Source organism: Zootoca vivipara, chromosome 5 (genome assembly GCF_963506605.1).
Source record: "Zootoca vivipara chromosome 5, rZooViv1.1, whole genome shotgun sequence".
In the NCBI taxonomy this organism is placed as follows: domain Eukaryota; kingdom Metazoa; phylum Chordata; class Lepidosauria; order Squamata; family Lacertidae; genus Zootoca; species Zootoca vivipara.
Genome location: NC_083280.1, coordinates 15,257,708 through 15,274,565, shown reverse-complemented (window position 1 = coordinate 15,274,565; position 16,858 = coordinate 15,257,708). Strand labels below are relative to the sequence as shown.

Sequence of the window (16,858 nt, the reverse complement as noted above, 5' to 3'; positions counted from 1 at the left end):
ACACAAATGTTCTCAAATTAACTTCTCTTGGGATCCAAGCCTCATTGGGGGATTCCTACCCCCACCCCCAGCAGTCCCCACACCCCAGCGGACATTGTTCACAAGTGCTCTGCAAACTCTGAGAGAGGCTTTTCGGTGTACAAGGAGAAGATGCGAGAAGAAAACTCTGCCAGTTTCCTTGATCTTAGGATCCAAGTCACGGTACTTAAATTGAGGCCAGTTCGGATACAGAACTGATAAATATACAAAGGAGAGGTAGAGTATACACTCTCGCCAACAAAAAGTGCCCTGGGTGGGGAGATAAGGCACAAAGCTGTGAAAATAATTAATTTAATCAACAATACTGATTAAGTGAGCCAGTCCAGTCTCTTAAAGAGAATTCAGGGTCCCTAAACTGCTGGAAGCTGGCAATAAATACAGCATTTAATGTTTTGTGGTGTCAAAGGGAGAAAGGCGTGAAATTTGTTGTAAGGTGCCATGGGCAATTCTTTTGGAGGAAAACAGTAAATTGTTTGTTATTTTATTTATTTATTTTTATTACATATTGTATTGTATTGTATTAATACATCATAACTATAACAATATTATCCACAAAACAACCACCTCCCTTTTTAAGCAGAGCTTTGTCTTTTTGTTCACTTTGTTTATAGCAGCGGTCATTACATGTTGCACCAAAGAGCTGTGCCTTTCCGTTTGATATCCAGGAGGCAGCAAGAGGCTAGGTTGACCATGCCACTCATTCCTTGGTAACTTCCTGTTTAGATTACTGCAATGCACACGTCTCTAAAGATGGTCAAGAGGCATTTAATTCTCCCGTATATTTCTCCCCATTTCCTCAGATCCAAGGAGGATGCCACACACCATCATTCAAATCAGGTGAGATTTGCTAGGGTGGGGGACAGGGCCTTCTTTGCGAAGGCCCAACCCGCACTGTGGAACTCTTTGCCAAGGGATGCTCCTCACAACATCTCCCTAAAAGTATTCGGCCAGACATCATTTAAACTCCTTTGGCAAGTGGCGTTCACCACAGCTCTTCTATTTTGATTATTTAATTTGACTATCTGTTTTAATGCTGAATCATGTAAATGAGATGAATGTAACACCCGGTTTAAGCATCACGCTCTGCGCTGTTTCAGGTCAGAGTTTGTGCTGCCGCTTTTTACCTATTTGGGTTTTATATCCATTGTTGTAGCAGAGCATTATGCCATGCCTTAGTTTCCATGCATCGTTTTGGATACTTATGGGCCAAGAGGAGGTTCATAAATATTATAGATTCAAAGAATAATAAATAATAGACAGAATCACTTGCGGTTTTTCCTCATGAAAACCCATCTCCATGGTTCATTCAAGATGGAGTCTCCTGAAGCACTATCAGTGGTGGTCAAAAACAAACAGAAAGGAGAGATATCCATCTCTCACCCAACCTCTCTCTCTCTCTGTGGCACTCCTGGTTTATGAACAGACTGCAATTTATATCTTTAGAGTCCTGTGCGGTCAGAAACCTGATCCTGTCCTGCTGATTTCTGTTATCTAAATCTGTGTAAGACAAGAGTGACTGGTTTCTGTTATCTGAGAGCCGCTTTGTTCCTTTTGCCCAGAGATCGGCATCCACAAGGGGGAAAACCCTTCACACATAATCTTCTGACAGCCTTCACAACTTGAAACCCACCAAAGCAAATGTAGCTTCCGGGTTTTGTTGCCTATCTAAGACTGCAGGAGGAGGTGGGCAGACAACTCCCTTACAGGCTTTCTGACATGCCTGGGGGGTCACAGTCTGTGCAGGCCTGGTCTAGCTGAGCCCCCTGCATAACCTGGGACCACCCTGGGTTGAAATAACACAGTGCATTCTATTAAATGGTGGGCTCCTTGCCAATAGAATCCCAGGCCCTATAGTAAAAGTAACACATGTACTGGGTTTGGAACACATACAAGCTAAGATTTGATGGCTTGGCCCCTCAACTACCCAATTATAATAATAATTTATTATTTATACCCCGCCCATCCGGATGGGTTTCCCCAGCCACTCTGGGCAGCTCCCAACAGAACACTAAAAACATAATAAAACTTCAAACATTAAAAAAACTTCCCTAAACAGGGCTGCCTTCAGGTGTCTTCTAAAAGTCTGGTAGTTGTCTATTTCCTCGACATCCGATGGAAGGGTGTTCCACAGGGCAGAGGCCTGGTTCCCTGTAACTTCACTTCTCGCAGTGAAGGAACCGGCAGAAGGCCCTCAATGTCCAGGCTGAACGATGGGGGTGGAGACACTCCTTCAGGTATACTGGGCCGAGGCCGTTTAGGGCTTTAAATGTCAGCACCAACACTTCGCATTGTGCTCAGAAACGTAGTGGGAGCCAATGTAGGTCTTTCAGTACCGGTGTTATATGGTCTTGGCAGCCACTCCCAGTTACCAGTCTAGCTGCCACATTTTGGATTAGTTGTAGTTTCCGGGTTACCTTCAAAGGTATGGTGAGAATGTCAAGAAGCACCCTTAGGGTTTATATGCTCCTCTCTCTCCCTCATCCCCCTTTTGGCAAGCATTCCCCATTCCCTCTCAGTTCCGAAGATAGCAAAGGCTTAGAATAACCTTGCATCACATTTTCACTTAAGTGTAATTAGCAAACAAACCCACTTCTGATCATGGCTTTAAATTGTTCCTTGGTGCCAATTACCGTTTAGCGAAAATGTTGGTGCAGATGGAAACCTAACTGTGGTCACAATCAGAACAGAAAAAAGAATAAGGGATGTTCATGTGAGATGAGACGTGAAGGATAGGGGGAAGAAAGTCCACAGGGGGTTCCCCAAACTTTGATTCGGAGATGGAGCACAGTTATGTCATAAGTCATAAGATCAGGTAATTTCCCTGTGCATCACACTGAGGCTTTGCAAACTGTGGGAGCTGCTGATTCAAAACAGAACTCACTTTACACATTATTATGATGACACACGTCCCCAGATGCCTGCATTATCAGCCAACTGAAAAGATGGAGTTAGCTCATCTTTCGACATCCAAAGGATGAGGCACTGGTGGAATGGTTCAACAGTCAGAACATGACTCATTGCTTGTGGACTATTTTAGGGAACTGATTTTCCAAGCTTGTAAATTTAAACCCTAGCCTGGGTAACTGTGGCTTCCTGAGACAGAAATGAGAAAAGTCAATACAATGGCTGATTAGCCGCAACATCACTTGCTTTTCCTATCAAGTTGCTAAAGGACTGCAGCTGGGGGTGTTTACTGTAAATGAGCAAGTGCTTTGTCACCACCAGATACCAAGTGCCATTTGGGGAGTGTTTAGATCCCATTTTCATTTTCAGGGTGAATATTGAGCTGCTTCCTCTCTTTCGTACTAGTGACTTAACTCTCTATGGAGCTAAAACCCTATTAGAAGCATCCACATTTGAGTCACGTGGATCACTCATGCACTAAAGTGAAGCACATTAGTGTTTTGCTAGCTTGAGACTGCTAAGCATCTGTGACTGTGTTTTCATTATTGCTGATCTCACATGATGGTTGTCCTTGCAGAGTTGAGGCATTACCTGATTGATCCAACTGCAATGTGAAAACACTAGGTAGATTAGGTGGATAAGGACTGAGTAACCATTGGGCAGCAGCTGCTGTCTTCAAGGGTATATCCCAAGCTACAGAAGGAATGATTACAGTGAAGAGGTTCAACTTGCTATTTCAATAGCACGACTACCCCCAAGCTAGTGTTTATCTGCTTAACATGAAATGTGCCTTGATTTGATTTGACTTTAAACAGGTTTGCTCCTTGGAGAGGGTTCCACCGCAAGACCTAGCCTGAGGACCACTTCAAACCATAGGCCATGTTCACACATAATGCTAATGGACCTAGGCAAATCACCCCAAACATCACCACACATGACCAAGTGCAACTGTGACTGACTGGGGATGTATAATGCAGTATTTTTATTTAACAGATTTCCCACAGTAAGAGGAAATCTGGATTAAATGTAATTTTGATGACTCCATTGTCACACAGGATAGTATGAACAACCCGCATATATGAACAGCACAGCTTCCACAATAAACTGCCATTTGAAAAGCCCTAAAAATGCATTTTCTCTTTCCCCCCATTTTTCTAAAAAGAAATTGAATATAATTTAGACATACCTTTGTTCCTATTAATATTAAAGAGGGATTTTTTTCCTTTGAAAGGAAGAACAGGCTTAAAAGTTGAGGGAGAAAGGAAGGCAACTGACCTCACTCATTCATTATACATCATATTTAAGTGACTATGAATCATTTATACCTACAGGCACCTACAAACCTCTCTTATGACTATCCACAAAACCTCAGGAGCCATCTTCCAGATTATGTCTCTTTTCTGAGCATTAAAAACCAGAGCAGAAACTTGGCACAGGCAGAATGTTGGTTCCATGCAAACTATGGTTTGCAAATCAGGAACTAGCTTTGGGATTCTGCACTCTCCCTGTTCCTCATTCGCTTTTCCAGGGCAGGTTCCCACTCCTTTCCACTGCTTGCTGGAACCATGGTTTAGTGTTACATCCTCACAGAAACTTGCTTAACACTAGCCAAGACTGCTGTCTTAAACAAGATCAGAAATTATCAGTACTGTACAGATGTGAGTACTGTGAGTGAGAAAGGAAAAGTGGTAACTTGAGCTAGAGAGGGACAGCAGGCATTCCAATCCTGGCTCCTGGTTTTCAAACCACTGCTTGGTTGGAAGCAGCATTGCATTCACACTATACCTAGGCAACATTTGCTGTCAATGACAGGCTGAAAGGCGGTTAAGCCCATTTTGGTCACGTACCCGTAAAATCTCCCTGCAGATGTAGGCAATCCACTCCTCCTTCAAAGTGTTCCCTTTTGTGTTCTTGATCAGATCAGTGACAGAGCCAGCACCACAAAACTCCATCACCAGCTGGCAAAGGAAACAAAAGTGCAATTATTATAATTAAACAGAAAGCATCCTCCGGGTTGCAATAACCCAGTGGAACACACTGCAGTTGGCAACAGGCAATACTGCTGAAAGAGAAAAGCAATCATTAAATAATGGCAATCTTTCCACTTTCAAGTTTCCCTTGACCTGGGAGGTTTGAAAATCTGGAAGAATACAAACAGGATGTTAGAACCGCCTTCTTGAGAAAAAGGGTGTTTTTACTGGTTATAAAATTTCTGCAACATTTTGGAGCATGCTGCACACTATACAATGCCAGTCTCATCCATCCCCCGCAACTTCAGGAGGTAGCAGATAATAAATATCCCCATTTAACAGATCAGGAACTGAAGCTGAAAGATAGGAACACTCAGGTCTCCCGTGGAGTTAATGATTCACAATCTGGATCTGATTGCAGATCTCTTGAGATCTAATAGTTTCTATAAAAGCTTTAGAAACCAGCAGGGGTCAATGTCATTCCTTCCTTCTGTGTACATGTGAGAGTGTGAAGGAAGGTTGGGTTTTCTCTAAGGAAGAAGGAAGAATGATGTGTGGAGTATGAACAATCACATCAAGAATTAGAAGTAAGTTCCTGCTTCAGATTCCTTCTTATGCAAAAACTAAATTTGGTCTCCACTAGAAAGAAGCACCTGTGGCTCCTTGCAAAACACCTCCTAAGAAGAAGGATAATTGGCCCCTTCCTTCCTGTATTTTCACTGATAGGCCAAGGATATGTTTGTTTGAACTGACTTTGCCTGCCATTTTGTTTGGCCTTGGATTCTGCTTTTCCATAATGGGTTTTGACTTAAACGTTGTTGTATGTCACTTTGAGACACCTTTCTTGAAAATCGGCATGCTTCGTTTAAAAGACATAGCTGTATATATCTAAGCTTTCCCACCAGCCAGTCAGAAAACAGGAGTTTGCTCCAGATGCACAACACAATCCTTTATCGAACATTCTGACTTCAAAGACACAAGTATGCAACTACTAGGCTATGCAAAATAAGGGGTCACAGTATATTCAAGCGGCAGGCTGTGTGCATACACATAACGATGTAATCCGACACACAGCTACGTGGGAGCAAGTCCCATTGAACTCAGTGGGGCTTACTACTGAATAGATTATGTATAGGATTGCAGTGTAAATGAATGTCCTGTTTCACTTTTTAAGAAGGCCAACAGTTATCATCTTATGCTGAAGCTATGTTCTAGGGATAGAGTGCAAAGCCGAAATCGTGTCCTTTAAAAACTGGGAAATGACCTGTAAAAAATCACACACACTCTCCCAAGGCTACTTGCACTCTCTCCCTGCACTCCTGAGCACTCTCCCAAGGTGAGCACAATGGCAGGTGAGATTGCTGGTGTTTCACTTGCAGACACCACCACCACCACCCCTGCAGCCAAGCACGCGAAGCTGAAATTGTTTACGTTAAATGTGTGTAAGTTGCAAGTCAACAGTATGTGTCTATGTCTATATCCCTTCACAATTTCAGAAGTAGCCTTACCTTTACCTAAACGCAATGATGAATGAAACTGCCAGCCCTGGAGAAATTGCTCAGGTGATTTAGTTAACAGGCTGTCCTTTCAGAACATAATACAGGCTTAATGTGGTATCACACCTAACTTGAATAATATAATTTAATAGAATAAAGGCAATATGATCTGTAAGAGCAAGACAGAGCTATTTAATCTTGTAGAACTCCCTCCAGCAATATTTCTGACCGTTCTCAAATTCCCATTTCGCTTCCACCCTGCTCCAAACAGAAGAGCTACTTTTACACATTTCTTGTAGGGGTTTGTAGATGCCGGTGATGTGGTTGCTGTCAAACCAAAGCAGAAAGGTGTGCAAATTCTGCCCACAGGGTTTGGGAATACTGTCTGTTTACAAAAGCATGGAAGCGATGTTCCATGGGAACAGGCTTGCAGCCAGAATGCTGAACTTTGAATAACTGGGACGCATAGGTCCACCTCATGCTAATTTGTGTTTTTAAATGTGAAATTAAATTAAATTAATGTTAACTCACTCCAATTATAGATGTTTTAAGTGCTAGCATCAACATCACTTTTTTCTGTTTTCAATTAAAGTGCCTTTTCACGTATAGAGATGGTCTTACAGATTCTGATGCATGGTTGGGGCACAAATTATTCATTATTCATGTGTCTCCAGAATGTCATCAGTAACATATAGCTACAATGCTTCCATTGATCAGCTGGAGAACACAGCAATTTCACTAGGGCCACTGACATTGGCTAGAATCCATATGTCCATCAGGGTAGAGCACATGTTTGACGCACCCTATATACTAATAGCAAACTCATTCTGCAAGTGTAGATCCCTTACATAGCCAAAATGGAACAACCACTCACAAGGAGGAGGAACTCCAAATTTGCAGAAGTTCTGAAAAACATTGGGATATATTCAACTGAGTCTTATTCAGAGTAGACCCACTGGAATTAATAAACTCAAGTTAGTCATGTAATGTCTATTAACTTCAGTGGATCTAATCTGCGTAGGATTAGCAGTGAATACTACCCTGTTATTTTATTCACAGTATTTTATTACCACGCATTAGCAATCATCTTTGTGTACAATTTTTTATTTTCTGTTAAAAAAAACTTTTGGGGGAGGGGGGAACCTAAGCATGGGTGGTGCGGGGAGGAAACCCAAAATCAGACAACTGAGGATTAATTAAGATCAGTAGCCATGGAATTCTGGCTGACTCTTGAGTGGCTGACTGAAAAACAGGGGAAAGAAGTACAGGCAGCAACCTTTCTGTACGCAACCAATTGACACACAACCACCGACACCCAGGTCCTTTTGGACCTGGAAAAGGGCAGAACGGGGCAGGCCTATGCACGCTCCACCGACATGTAAGGGGCCAAGAATGGAACTCCTATGCAAAATGGTCAACGCCTGTATCATGGCAGAGGATATGGAACAGGAGAAGTCAACCATCCAGCATTCTGTTGCAGTTCTATTGATATGCTACAACGTGATGGAAATTAATGTGATAACAAGCATGGAAAACGATGCCATATTAGCCACAAATGGACTGCACTTACAAATCACAACTTGGTATGTGTAGCTCAAATGATCCCCCAAAGATTTTTCTAAAGTATGGGCAAGTTCAGGCAAACGCTGAACCACATGCAGGAATAGCTGCCCTCACTCAAAGCCCCTGAGAAATGGCTCATACGGACTTCAAAGCAATACAAAATTGCCATGTGATTACGAACTTGCCTTATGTAAACCACTGGTGATCTGTTTTATTGAGCCAACAAACCCCAACAGCCTGCAACACCAGGTGATGAAAACTTTAAAAGAAAACAAACAAACAAACAAACTCAACATTTTGTGTGTGCCCACATACGCAAGCTTATCTGTCTGGAGCACCCCAGCATGGCAAGGATGTAAAATACAGACCACTTGTCTGTAAAAGCCATTTGTCTTCTTAAAGGGACCCCTGACCATTAGGTCCAGTCGTGACCGACTCTGGGGTTGCGGCACTCATCTCGCGTTATTAGCCGAGGGAGCCGGCGTACAGCTTCCAGGCCATGTGGCCAGCATGACAAAGCCGCTTCTGGTGAAACCAGAGCAGCACACGGAAACGGCGTTTACCTTCCCGCTGTAGCAGTACCTATTTATCTACTTGCACTTTGATGTGCTTTTGAACTGCTAAGTTGGCAGGAGCTGGGACCGAACAACGGGAGCTCAACCCATCACAGGGATTCAAACCGCCAACCTTCTGATCGGCAAGCCATAGACTGTGGTTTAACCCACAGTGCCACCTGCATCCATTTTTGTCTTCTTACTTCAGGCCAAAACAGACAGAGAGCATGGCTCTTTATGTACACACGGTTCATAATTAAAAACTGATGAAAAATGAAGATCACATTCCATGACACATTGCGATCATGAAATATTAAAGAGACAGGACCAAACAATATTAGCGAGATCCAGTTCATCCATTAATCTGAAGGACTGTCTCAATGGTAGTGCCGGCTCACTTCTCTCACGCCTCCATAACCGCCTGCCCTTGATTCCTCTTGTTAAAAATTGTTACATTTTTAACAATATGCACATGAAGCAACCTGTTGGCTTGGTATATTGGAAGCTTCTAAATATATAACAGAAGCATCCCAGAAATCAAAAGTAGTCAGCTAAACCTACAAGGGTTTCGCAACACTCTGTTTTTTGGTGTAAAGATCCAGAACATACAGAAGGGGATTATTATTTTCACTATTACGAGCGCAAAATATGGTCTGAAGCTCAACATCAAAAAAACCAAGATCATGGCCACTGGTCCCATCACCTCCTGGCAAATAGAAGGGGAAGAAATGGAGGCAGTGAGAGATTTTACTTTCTTGGGCTCCTTGATCACTGCAGATGGTGACAGCAGTCACGAAATTAAAAGACGCCTGCTTCTTGGGAGAAAAGCAATGACAAACCTAGACAGCATCTTAAAAAGCAGAGACATCACCTTGCCGACAAAGGTCCGTATAGTTAAAGCTATGGTTTTCCCAGTAGTGATGTATGGAAGTGAGAGCTGGACCATAAAGAAGGCTGATCGCCGAAGAATTGATGCTTTTGAATTGTGGTGCTGGAGGAGACTCTTGAGAGTCCCATGGACTGCAAGAAGATCAAACCTATCCATTCTTAAGGAAATCAGCCCTGAGTGCTCCCTGGAAGGACAGATCGTGAAGCTGAGGCTCCAATACTTTGGCCACCTCATGAGAAGAGAAGAATCCTTGGAAAAGACCCTGATGTTGGGAAAGATTGAGGGCACTAGGAGAAGGGGACGTCAGAGGACAAGATGGTTGGACAGTGTTCTCGAAGCTACGAACATGAGTTTGACCAAACTGCGGGAGGCAGTGCAAGACAGGGGTGCCTGGCGTGCTATGGTCCATGGGGTCACGAAGAGTCGGACACGACTAAACGACTAAACAACAACAACAACAACATGTCCCCGTCACCTCAAAACAGTTTACATAAAGAATAAATATGATCATGGCAAATCACAGAACACAACAAAAATAACAGCAGTAAAACATCAATAATCAAGCCACAAAAATCGCTACCATAATACAATGCACACTCAAGGTTTAAAAAACATAGCTGTCAAAAGCTAAGGGGGGGTGTGAATCCACAAAAATATTCTGTTGAACCGTGAATTTTCTGAACTATTATTATTAAATATCCAGCCCTAGAAGGTTTTGTCATTGACACAGATGGTGGAATATTGATTCAAAGAGGCTGCCATCTCAATAGGACACTACTGTAAGCACTTGTTGCTAAAAAAAGAGGCATTTCCAATTAGCCGTGTCATGAATGTATTAAATGAAAGAGGTGTCAATAATAATGGCAAATGTGACAAAGTTTTCCTGACTACATTAAAACACAGATTTGCCCAAACCAAAATGGGTGCCTGACTTAAACAACAACAGCACCTCTTTGCCTCTACACAAAGGGACTGCAGACTATTCGTAAAGATACCATCACTTCAATGTTCTACCTTTGGAACAGTTGTACATTCTTGCACTCATGGCTGAGGGGGAGGTAGGACTTTGCAAAGGTAAAGAAGGCTGTTCCCCATACCCTCCAGAGCTGTGCTGCTGAGGAAAACAAAAACAGCCCAATACTGTTTACCATCTGCAGGCCTCTACTAGTGCTTCCTACTGAACGATGCAAGGTAGCCATGTGTCCCACTTTACAGAACAAAGTCCTGTATTTAAAGGTCTGTCCAGCCCAAGTCCACTTGGTCATTGTGGAGTGAGCAAGTTCCAGCAGATAGGCCCCACTCTCTTGCCTTGGGAGGTCCTGAATGGCAGCAGTTGACTGGCAACTGGCAACCAACAGCCTGGGATACTTTACTGGCTCCCGATTAGAAGGAGCCATTGCAAGATGGGTGGAACAAGGGCCCAGGGTTGTATGAGAACTTGCTGATCAGTTAGCTTCAGATTTGGCCACTGGGTGTTGAAAAATAATAATGCAGAGACTGGTGCCATTTTAGCTTCTGGCGGATTGCATAACATACTCTCTTATCAACCACACGGTTTGGGGGAATAACTAGCCATGGTAATCTCAGTTCCATGGTGGAAGAAGGGCAGGAATCCTGGCAAACCCACCCCACCCTACCAAGAATATATCTACGTTGCATACTCTGCATATGCATTTCTTGCCTCTCAGCCCTCATTATGAATCTACCAACCATTCTAAATCTAAACTCTGAGGGTTGCCATGGAAGCAATCCATCCTTAGACAGGAAGGCATGAGCCTCATCCCCTCTGGGGAGCAGCTCTGTCACCAGCATTCTGCCCCCAGCTTTCACCAGCCTGGAGCTCTGTCTGCCTAAACACTGCAACTCTGCAAACAGCAGACGAGCAGTGAAAAAAGCCATTGCCATTGTACATGCATGGCGGTGCCTTTCAGTTAATCACTTCAATCCACCCTAGACAGCAAGGACAGATGACAAACATAAAGCAGAATGGCACCTATATTACCTTGCGGATGTATGCTTTTGTGTTAACATATTGAAATTAAAGAAGGGCTCCACAGCTTGCAATAACATTTCTAGAAGAGGCTCCGGAATACCAATGCGAATGGAATGGATTTTTAATTTTGTACCCCTTACTCTGTTTGGTAACCCTTAGCATTAATTTCCCCCATTGTTCCCACAAAGCTATTACTTAGGCCCTGGAATGTTAGATGCCTGGTGCTTATGATCTCATTAAATCCTACAAGGCAAGTCCAGGTAGGAGACAAAGGAGAGTAATTGGGTGGGATGAAGATCTCTAAAAATGAGGATAGGGGACCAGGATAGGGGACCCTCCCAACCACCCTTTCCAATAAGACAAAAGCCAAAGGGGTGGAAGGAGAACAATCAGGTGAGCTATTTAGTCGGATTTAATAAACTGAGCATGTGGTCGTTGGACAGTGTACAGCTAATTGGATGTTAAAGAGTGGAGGGATTTATATTTGCAGGGCAGTCTACTTTAAGAGTATTTGAGAGAGAATTTTTATTTCATGTCCACAATGCGCTCTGTGCTCTCGAGATATGATACAGTGTAAGAATACCTGAGTGAATGACTCTAATTAATGCACTAATAAATGTACAATGATACACACATCCATCTATATATATTTTTTACATTCCAGGCTCTGAATAAACTGCCCAAATTCTACAGTTTTCACCTCTTCCAGGTTCTGTGAAATATTATAAAAAGGATGGTGCTTCCCCTCTGCCAAAGTTAGTATCTCCCACGGCTGCTGGTGGGATTTATTCAAGCAAGGCAATATAGAGAGATGGAAGGTGAGATAAAGCAAAGCAAGGCAGAGTTGAAGTGAGGCAAGGCAGGGGTAAAGAAGAAGGGAGGCAGGTCTGTGGTAGGGGAACAGAGAGTCCCCCTATTGTTCTGATCTCCATGCTTGAAAGTGTTCAGAGGCCATTAGTGGTTAGTCAGAGGTGGCACTGAAGGCATTGCTGGACTCCAACTCCCATCAGTCCCAGCCTGCATGGCCAATGGTCAGTGACGATGGGCACTGTACTCCAAATAACCTCTGGATGACCATAGTTTAGCTACCCTGGCCCGTGCAGAGGTAGGGGGCAGCTGAGTACACTTGCCCTAGGCCTTGGAGGTCTAAGCAGGCCAGGGAGCCCCATCACAGCCTGCTGGATTTACACTGTCCTGCCAAGAAACCCTGTGCCTCCCAGCCGACCAGGGTCTTCAGACAAGCTCTGCATGGGCCTGGCTAGGCCTTAAAATGGATCCCGACAACCCTGTTCTCTTGATTCTTATGTTCACACAACAGGCCAGGGATCCGTGAGACGAATCCAACCCTTGTAGAGCCAGTGTGGTGTAGTGGTTAAGAATGGTAGACTCGTAATCTGGGGGACCGGGTTTGCGTCTCCGCTCCTCCACATGCAGCTGCTGGGTGACCTTGGGCTAGTCACACTTCTTTGAAGTCTCTCAGCCCCACTCATCTCACAGAGTGTTTGTTGTGGGAGAGGAAGGGAAAGGAGAATGTTAGCCGATTTGAGACTCCTTAGGGTAGTGATAAAGCAGGATATCAAATCCAAACTACTACTACTACTACTACTACTACTATTCTTCTTCTTCTTCTTCTTCTTCTTCTTCTTCTTCTTCTTCTTCTTCTTCTTCTTCTTCTTCTTCTTCTTCTTCTTCTTCTTCTTCTTCTTCTTGTAGCAATTTTGCCTGTCTCCTGGCGATCTTACTAAATTTTAACCAAGGTGTAATTTATTTTTAATCCTCAGTTTCTCTCTTAAAAGAAAATGAAAGCAGTGTTTTCTAAGAACAATAAAGTGAGATGTTCCATGCACTGATGTTACATCCCTCTTTTGGATTTTGCACGTAACACCCTGGCTATGCCCGACTGCACATAGGCTCTATAACCGTGAAGACCTCACTGTCAAAGAGTACCAACTCTATTATGGAACTTGTTATGGCGGTTGGCTTGGATAGCAAACTACACCCACTGGGTCTCTATCCCTGGAGCCTGACAAGGAGTTGTGTTGTCTTGCACTTTAATGTTGTTTATTCAGAACGCCTGTACCTGCTCAGGGCAGCTTACGGCAAGCTAAAAGCAATTACAGAACATTTTCATGAAAATTACAAATATTATGAAATGTGTGCAGCGAAAATAGAAAGATGCACTTCAAGGATGGTGGCAATAAAATGTGTCAGAAACCTGCTCTTTCGAAGAGATCCTAATCTGTACTGAAAGAACTCTGGCTTTTCACTATTATTATTTCTTGTACCACTTCATCCGAGTGTTGATAAAGAGAATAGCTCGGGCGTTATCGGCAAAGAGTTTTATTCCGACAAAGACAAGAGGGGGAAATAAACAAGCATTTTCCTCTCCAGAGCAGGAAGGCCAGAATTCTCACGAGTTCTAATTCAATCAGGCAACAAAAAACATAGTGGTTTAGTGAATCATGTGGGTCAAAATACACAGTGCTGCTTTCAACTGTGGGCCCAAAGGATGCCTTCTGACTGTGTCATTTGATTTGCACATGGGCCCCACGTCTGCAAAACCTGCGTCAGGCTACCACTGTTAACACTGAACCCAGGGTTCACACCGATGTCAACACAGGTGACAAATCGTGCTAGAGATTATGGAGTGTAAGGGGGCACAGGGCAGACATGACACAGGTGGCAAACCTGTTCCCTATAGCATTTAACACCCTACAGCTTTTATTTATCATGGAATACTATATATAACTAGGGACCCAGGTGGCGCTGTGGTTAAACCACTGAGCCTAGGGCTTGCTGATCAGAAGGTCGGCAGTTCGAATCCCTGCGACGGGGTGAGCTCCTGTTGCTTGGTCCCAGCTCCTGCCAACCTAGCAGTTCGAAAGCACGTCAAAATGCAAGTAGATAAATAGGAACCGCTACAGCGGGAAGGTAAACGGCGTTTCCATGTGCTGCTCTGGTTTGCCAGAAGCGGCTTTGTCATGCTGGCCACATGACCTGGAAGCTATACGCCGGCTCCCTCAGCCAATAATGCGAGATGAGCGCGCAACCCCAGAGTCGGTCACGACTGGACCTAATGGTCAGGGGTCCCTTTACCTTTTACCTTTACTATATATAACTACAGTTGCTGAACCTCAAAGATGGATATTGTAGAGCTGGAGAAGGGTTCAGAAAACGGCAGCCGAATGGGGCTAGAGCAACTCCCCAACAAGGAGAGGTTACAATCTAGCTCAGTTGGTTAGAGCGTGGTGCTGATAACAGCACGGTTGCAGGTTTGATCCCCTGTAAGGGTCAGCTGCATATTCCTGCATCGCAGGGGGTTGGACTACATGATCCTCAGGGTTCCTTCCAACTCTATGATTCTATGTTTTGCGACTTTTAAGTTTAGGGAAAGGGTGAGTAAGGGAGGCGTGTGAGAACCAGTGTGTAAAATTGTCTATGGTGTGGATAAAGAGAATTGGGAGAATTCACACCACCACCCAAATGATACAATAATTTGGGGGCACCCAATGAAGCTGAATGCTGATAGATTCAGGACAAAAGGAAGTAGTTCATCTCACGGTGCATAATCAAACTATGGTATTTGCTGTAAGAGGATGCAGGCATGGCAACCAACAGGGAGGGCTTTAAATGGCTTTTCAGCAAATTCAATTAACTCCAGAATCTGACGCACTATGCCTCTGAATACCAGTTGCTGGGGACCACAATTTAACACAGCACTTTTTAAACACAAGTTCTGCTTGCAGGTTTCGTATAGACATCTGGTTGGCTACTGTGAGAATAGGATGTTGTAGTACTAGATAGGTCTTTGGTCTGATCCAGCAGGTTCTTGTTTTGTCACATTCTTAATGTGTAATATTTTTTATGGAAACAGTGTCTACTTCAAACCTTAAGCTATGCTAGAAGAAACGGAAGTGTTTTTTTTTTTTTACAGCAATATGCAGGTGAACTACAGCATCTGAGAAACACAGCCCTTAAAAAGGCAGCGCACAGGTTCCAGAGGCAAGGAAACAATAAATCCTTCACGGTTTTCTGTGAAATGTCACAGGGATTTTGAATATCCCATGCAGATAAGCCAAAGAAAATAAACACCGGTTGTAAAAAGAAGAGGAGGAGGAAGAAAACATTGCATACCCAAAGCTGATCATCCATTCCTGGGGGGTTCTTCTTAATGAAAGCACCATAGTAAGTAGCAATATTTCGGTGATGCGAATATTTCTTTAGCATGTTAATTTCTTGCTTAATCTCTTCCTCTTCATCCTGGATAAAAAAAGAAATATAATCAGTGTCACCAAATCAACAACAGGCTTATTTCCAGGCATTAATTGGTTCATTTTTATCTTCACCCCCCCCCAAACCCTTCTTCCTTTCTTATATTGAAAAATACTCATTCACGATCTCAGTACATAAACGTTCCAAAAACATTCAAAAACCAAGGCGCAGCTTCCAATTGGCTGCAGGAGCTTTCTACACTCTATTGGAAGCTGCGGAAGCCACGTTGGACATTCAGCTTCCAAAAAACGTTCGCAAACTGGAACGCTCACTTTAACGTTTGCGGCGCTCAGAAGTCGAAACGTTCGAGAACTAAGCTAATCGAAAGCCAGGGTATGACCGTATTTTATTCAGATATTTACAAACCTTCGTAGAAAATATAGCAAGGTGGCTCGTAACACAAAAACGTTAACACTACAATATGTATTTTCTCAATTCTGTGAGAACATCAACAACATGTCAATAAATACTTGTTGGTTAAAAAAAAAATTGAATTCCAAAGGCCTTAGTTTTTAGAAGACAGCTAGAAGAAAGCTGCAATGATTCATGCTCCAATTTCTATTGGCAAAAGGTTTCCCAGGTCAGGGTGTGCCAGACTAAAGGCTCAGTCCTTGCTGAAAGCAAACTGAACCCCCTGGGGGGGCATGAAAAGAGCCCCATCCAAAAATCTCAGTGATCAAGGTGGAACACAAGTAATGAGGCAGTCCTTAAAGCAGTGTTCCCCAACCCCAGGGCCGCGGCCCGGTGCCGGTCCGTGGATCAATCGGCACCGGGCCGCCCGAGGAACATTAAATACAATGAAATTAAAATTATTAAATCAAAACAATCTAAATAAAATATAAACAATCAACGTCCCCCCCCTCAGCGGGCCGCGAAACAATCAACATCCCCCCCCCCTCAGCGGGCCACAGTAAAATGATCAAACGTTGACTGGTCCGCGGCGATAAAAAGGTTGGGGAGCACTGCCTTAAAGTACTTTGGGCCTAAGGAGTTTAGGGCTTTGTGAATTAACAGAAGAAGCTTGAACCTTGTCTGGTAGGAAATAGGCAATCGGGAAATCAGCAATTCTCTCAGCAACCTGTTTCTTTGATCAAAGGGTGCCTTTCTCCAAGGACCCCCCTCAAACTGAGGCTAGCCCTGCTTCCCAGTAAATGGCAGGCCCTTTTCAATCATTATAT

General features: G+C 43.6%; 1 protein-coding gene across 4 annotated transcripts in view; it reads right to left on the bottom strand.

The window, feature by feature from the left end:
- Window positions 1-16,858, bottom strand: part of TNIK (TRAF2 and NCK interacting kinase) — a 283,956-nt gene that overhangs the window by 112,237 nt on the left and 154,861 nt on the right. For all 4 annotated transcript variants that reach the window (XM_035132807.2, XM_035132804.2, XM_035132806.2 and 1 more), the window contains exons 4-5: window positions 15,543-15,668; window positions 4,791-4,901 (exon numbers count right to left, since the gene is read on the bottom strand). In XM_035132807.2, coding sequence (XP_034988698.2) covers window positions 4,791-4,901; window positions 15,543-15,668 — 237 coding nt within the window. The remainder of the gene's footprint in view (window positions 1-4,790; window positions 4,902-15,542; window positions 15,669-16,858) is intronic.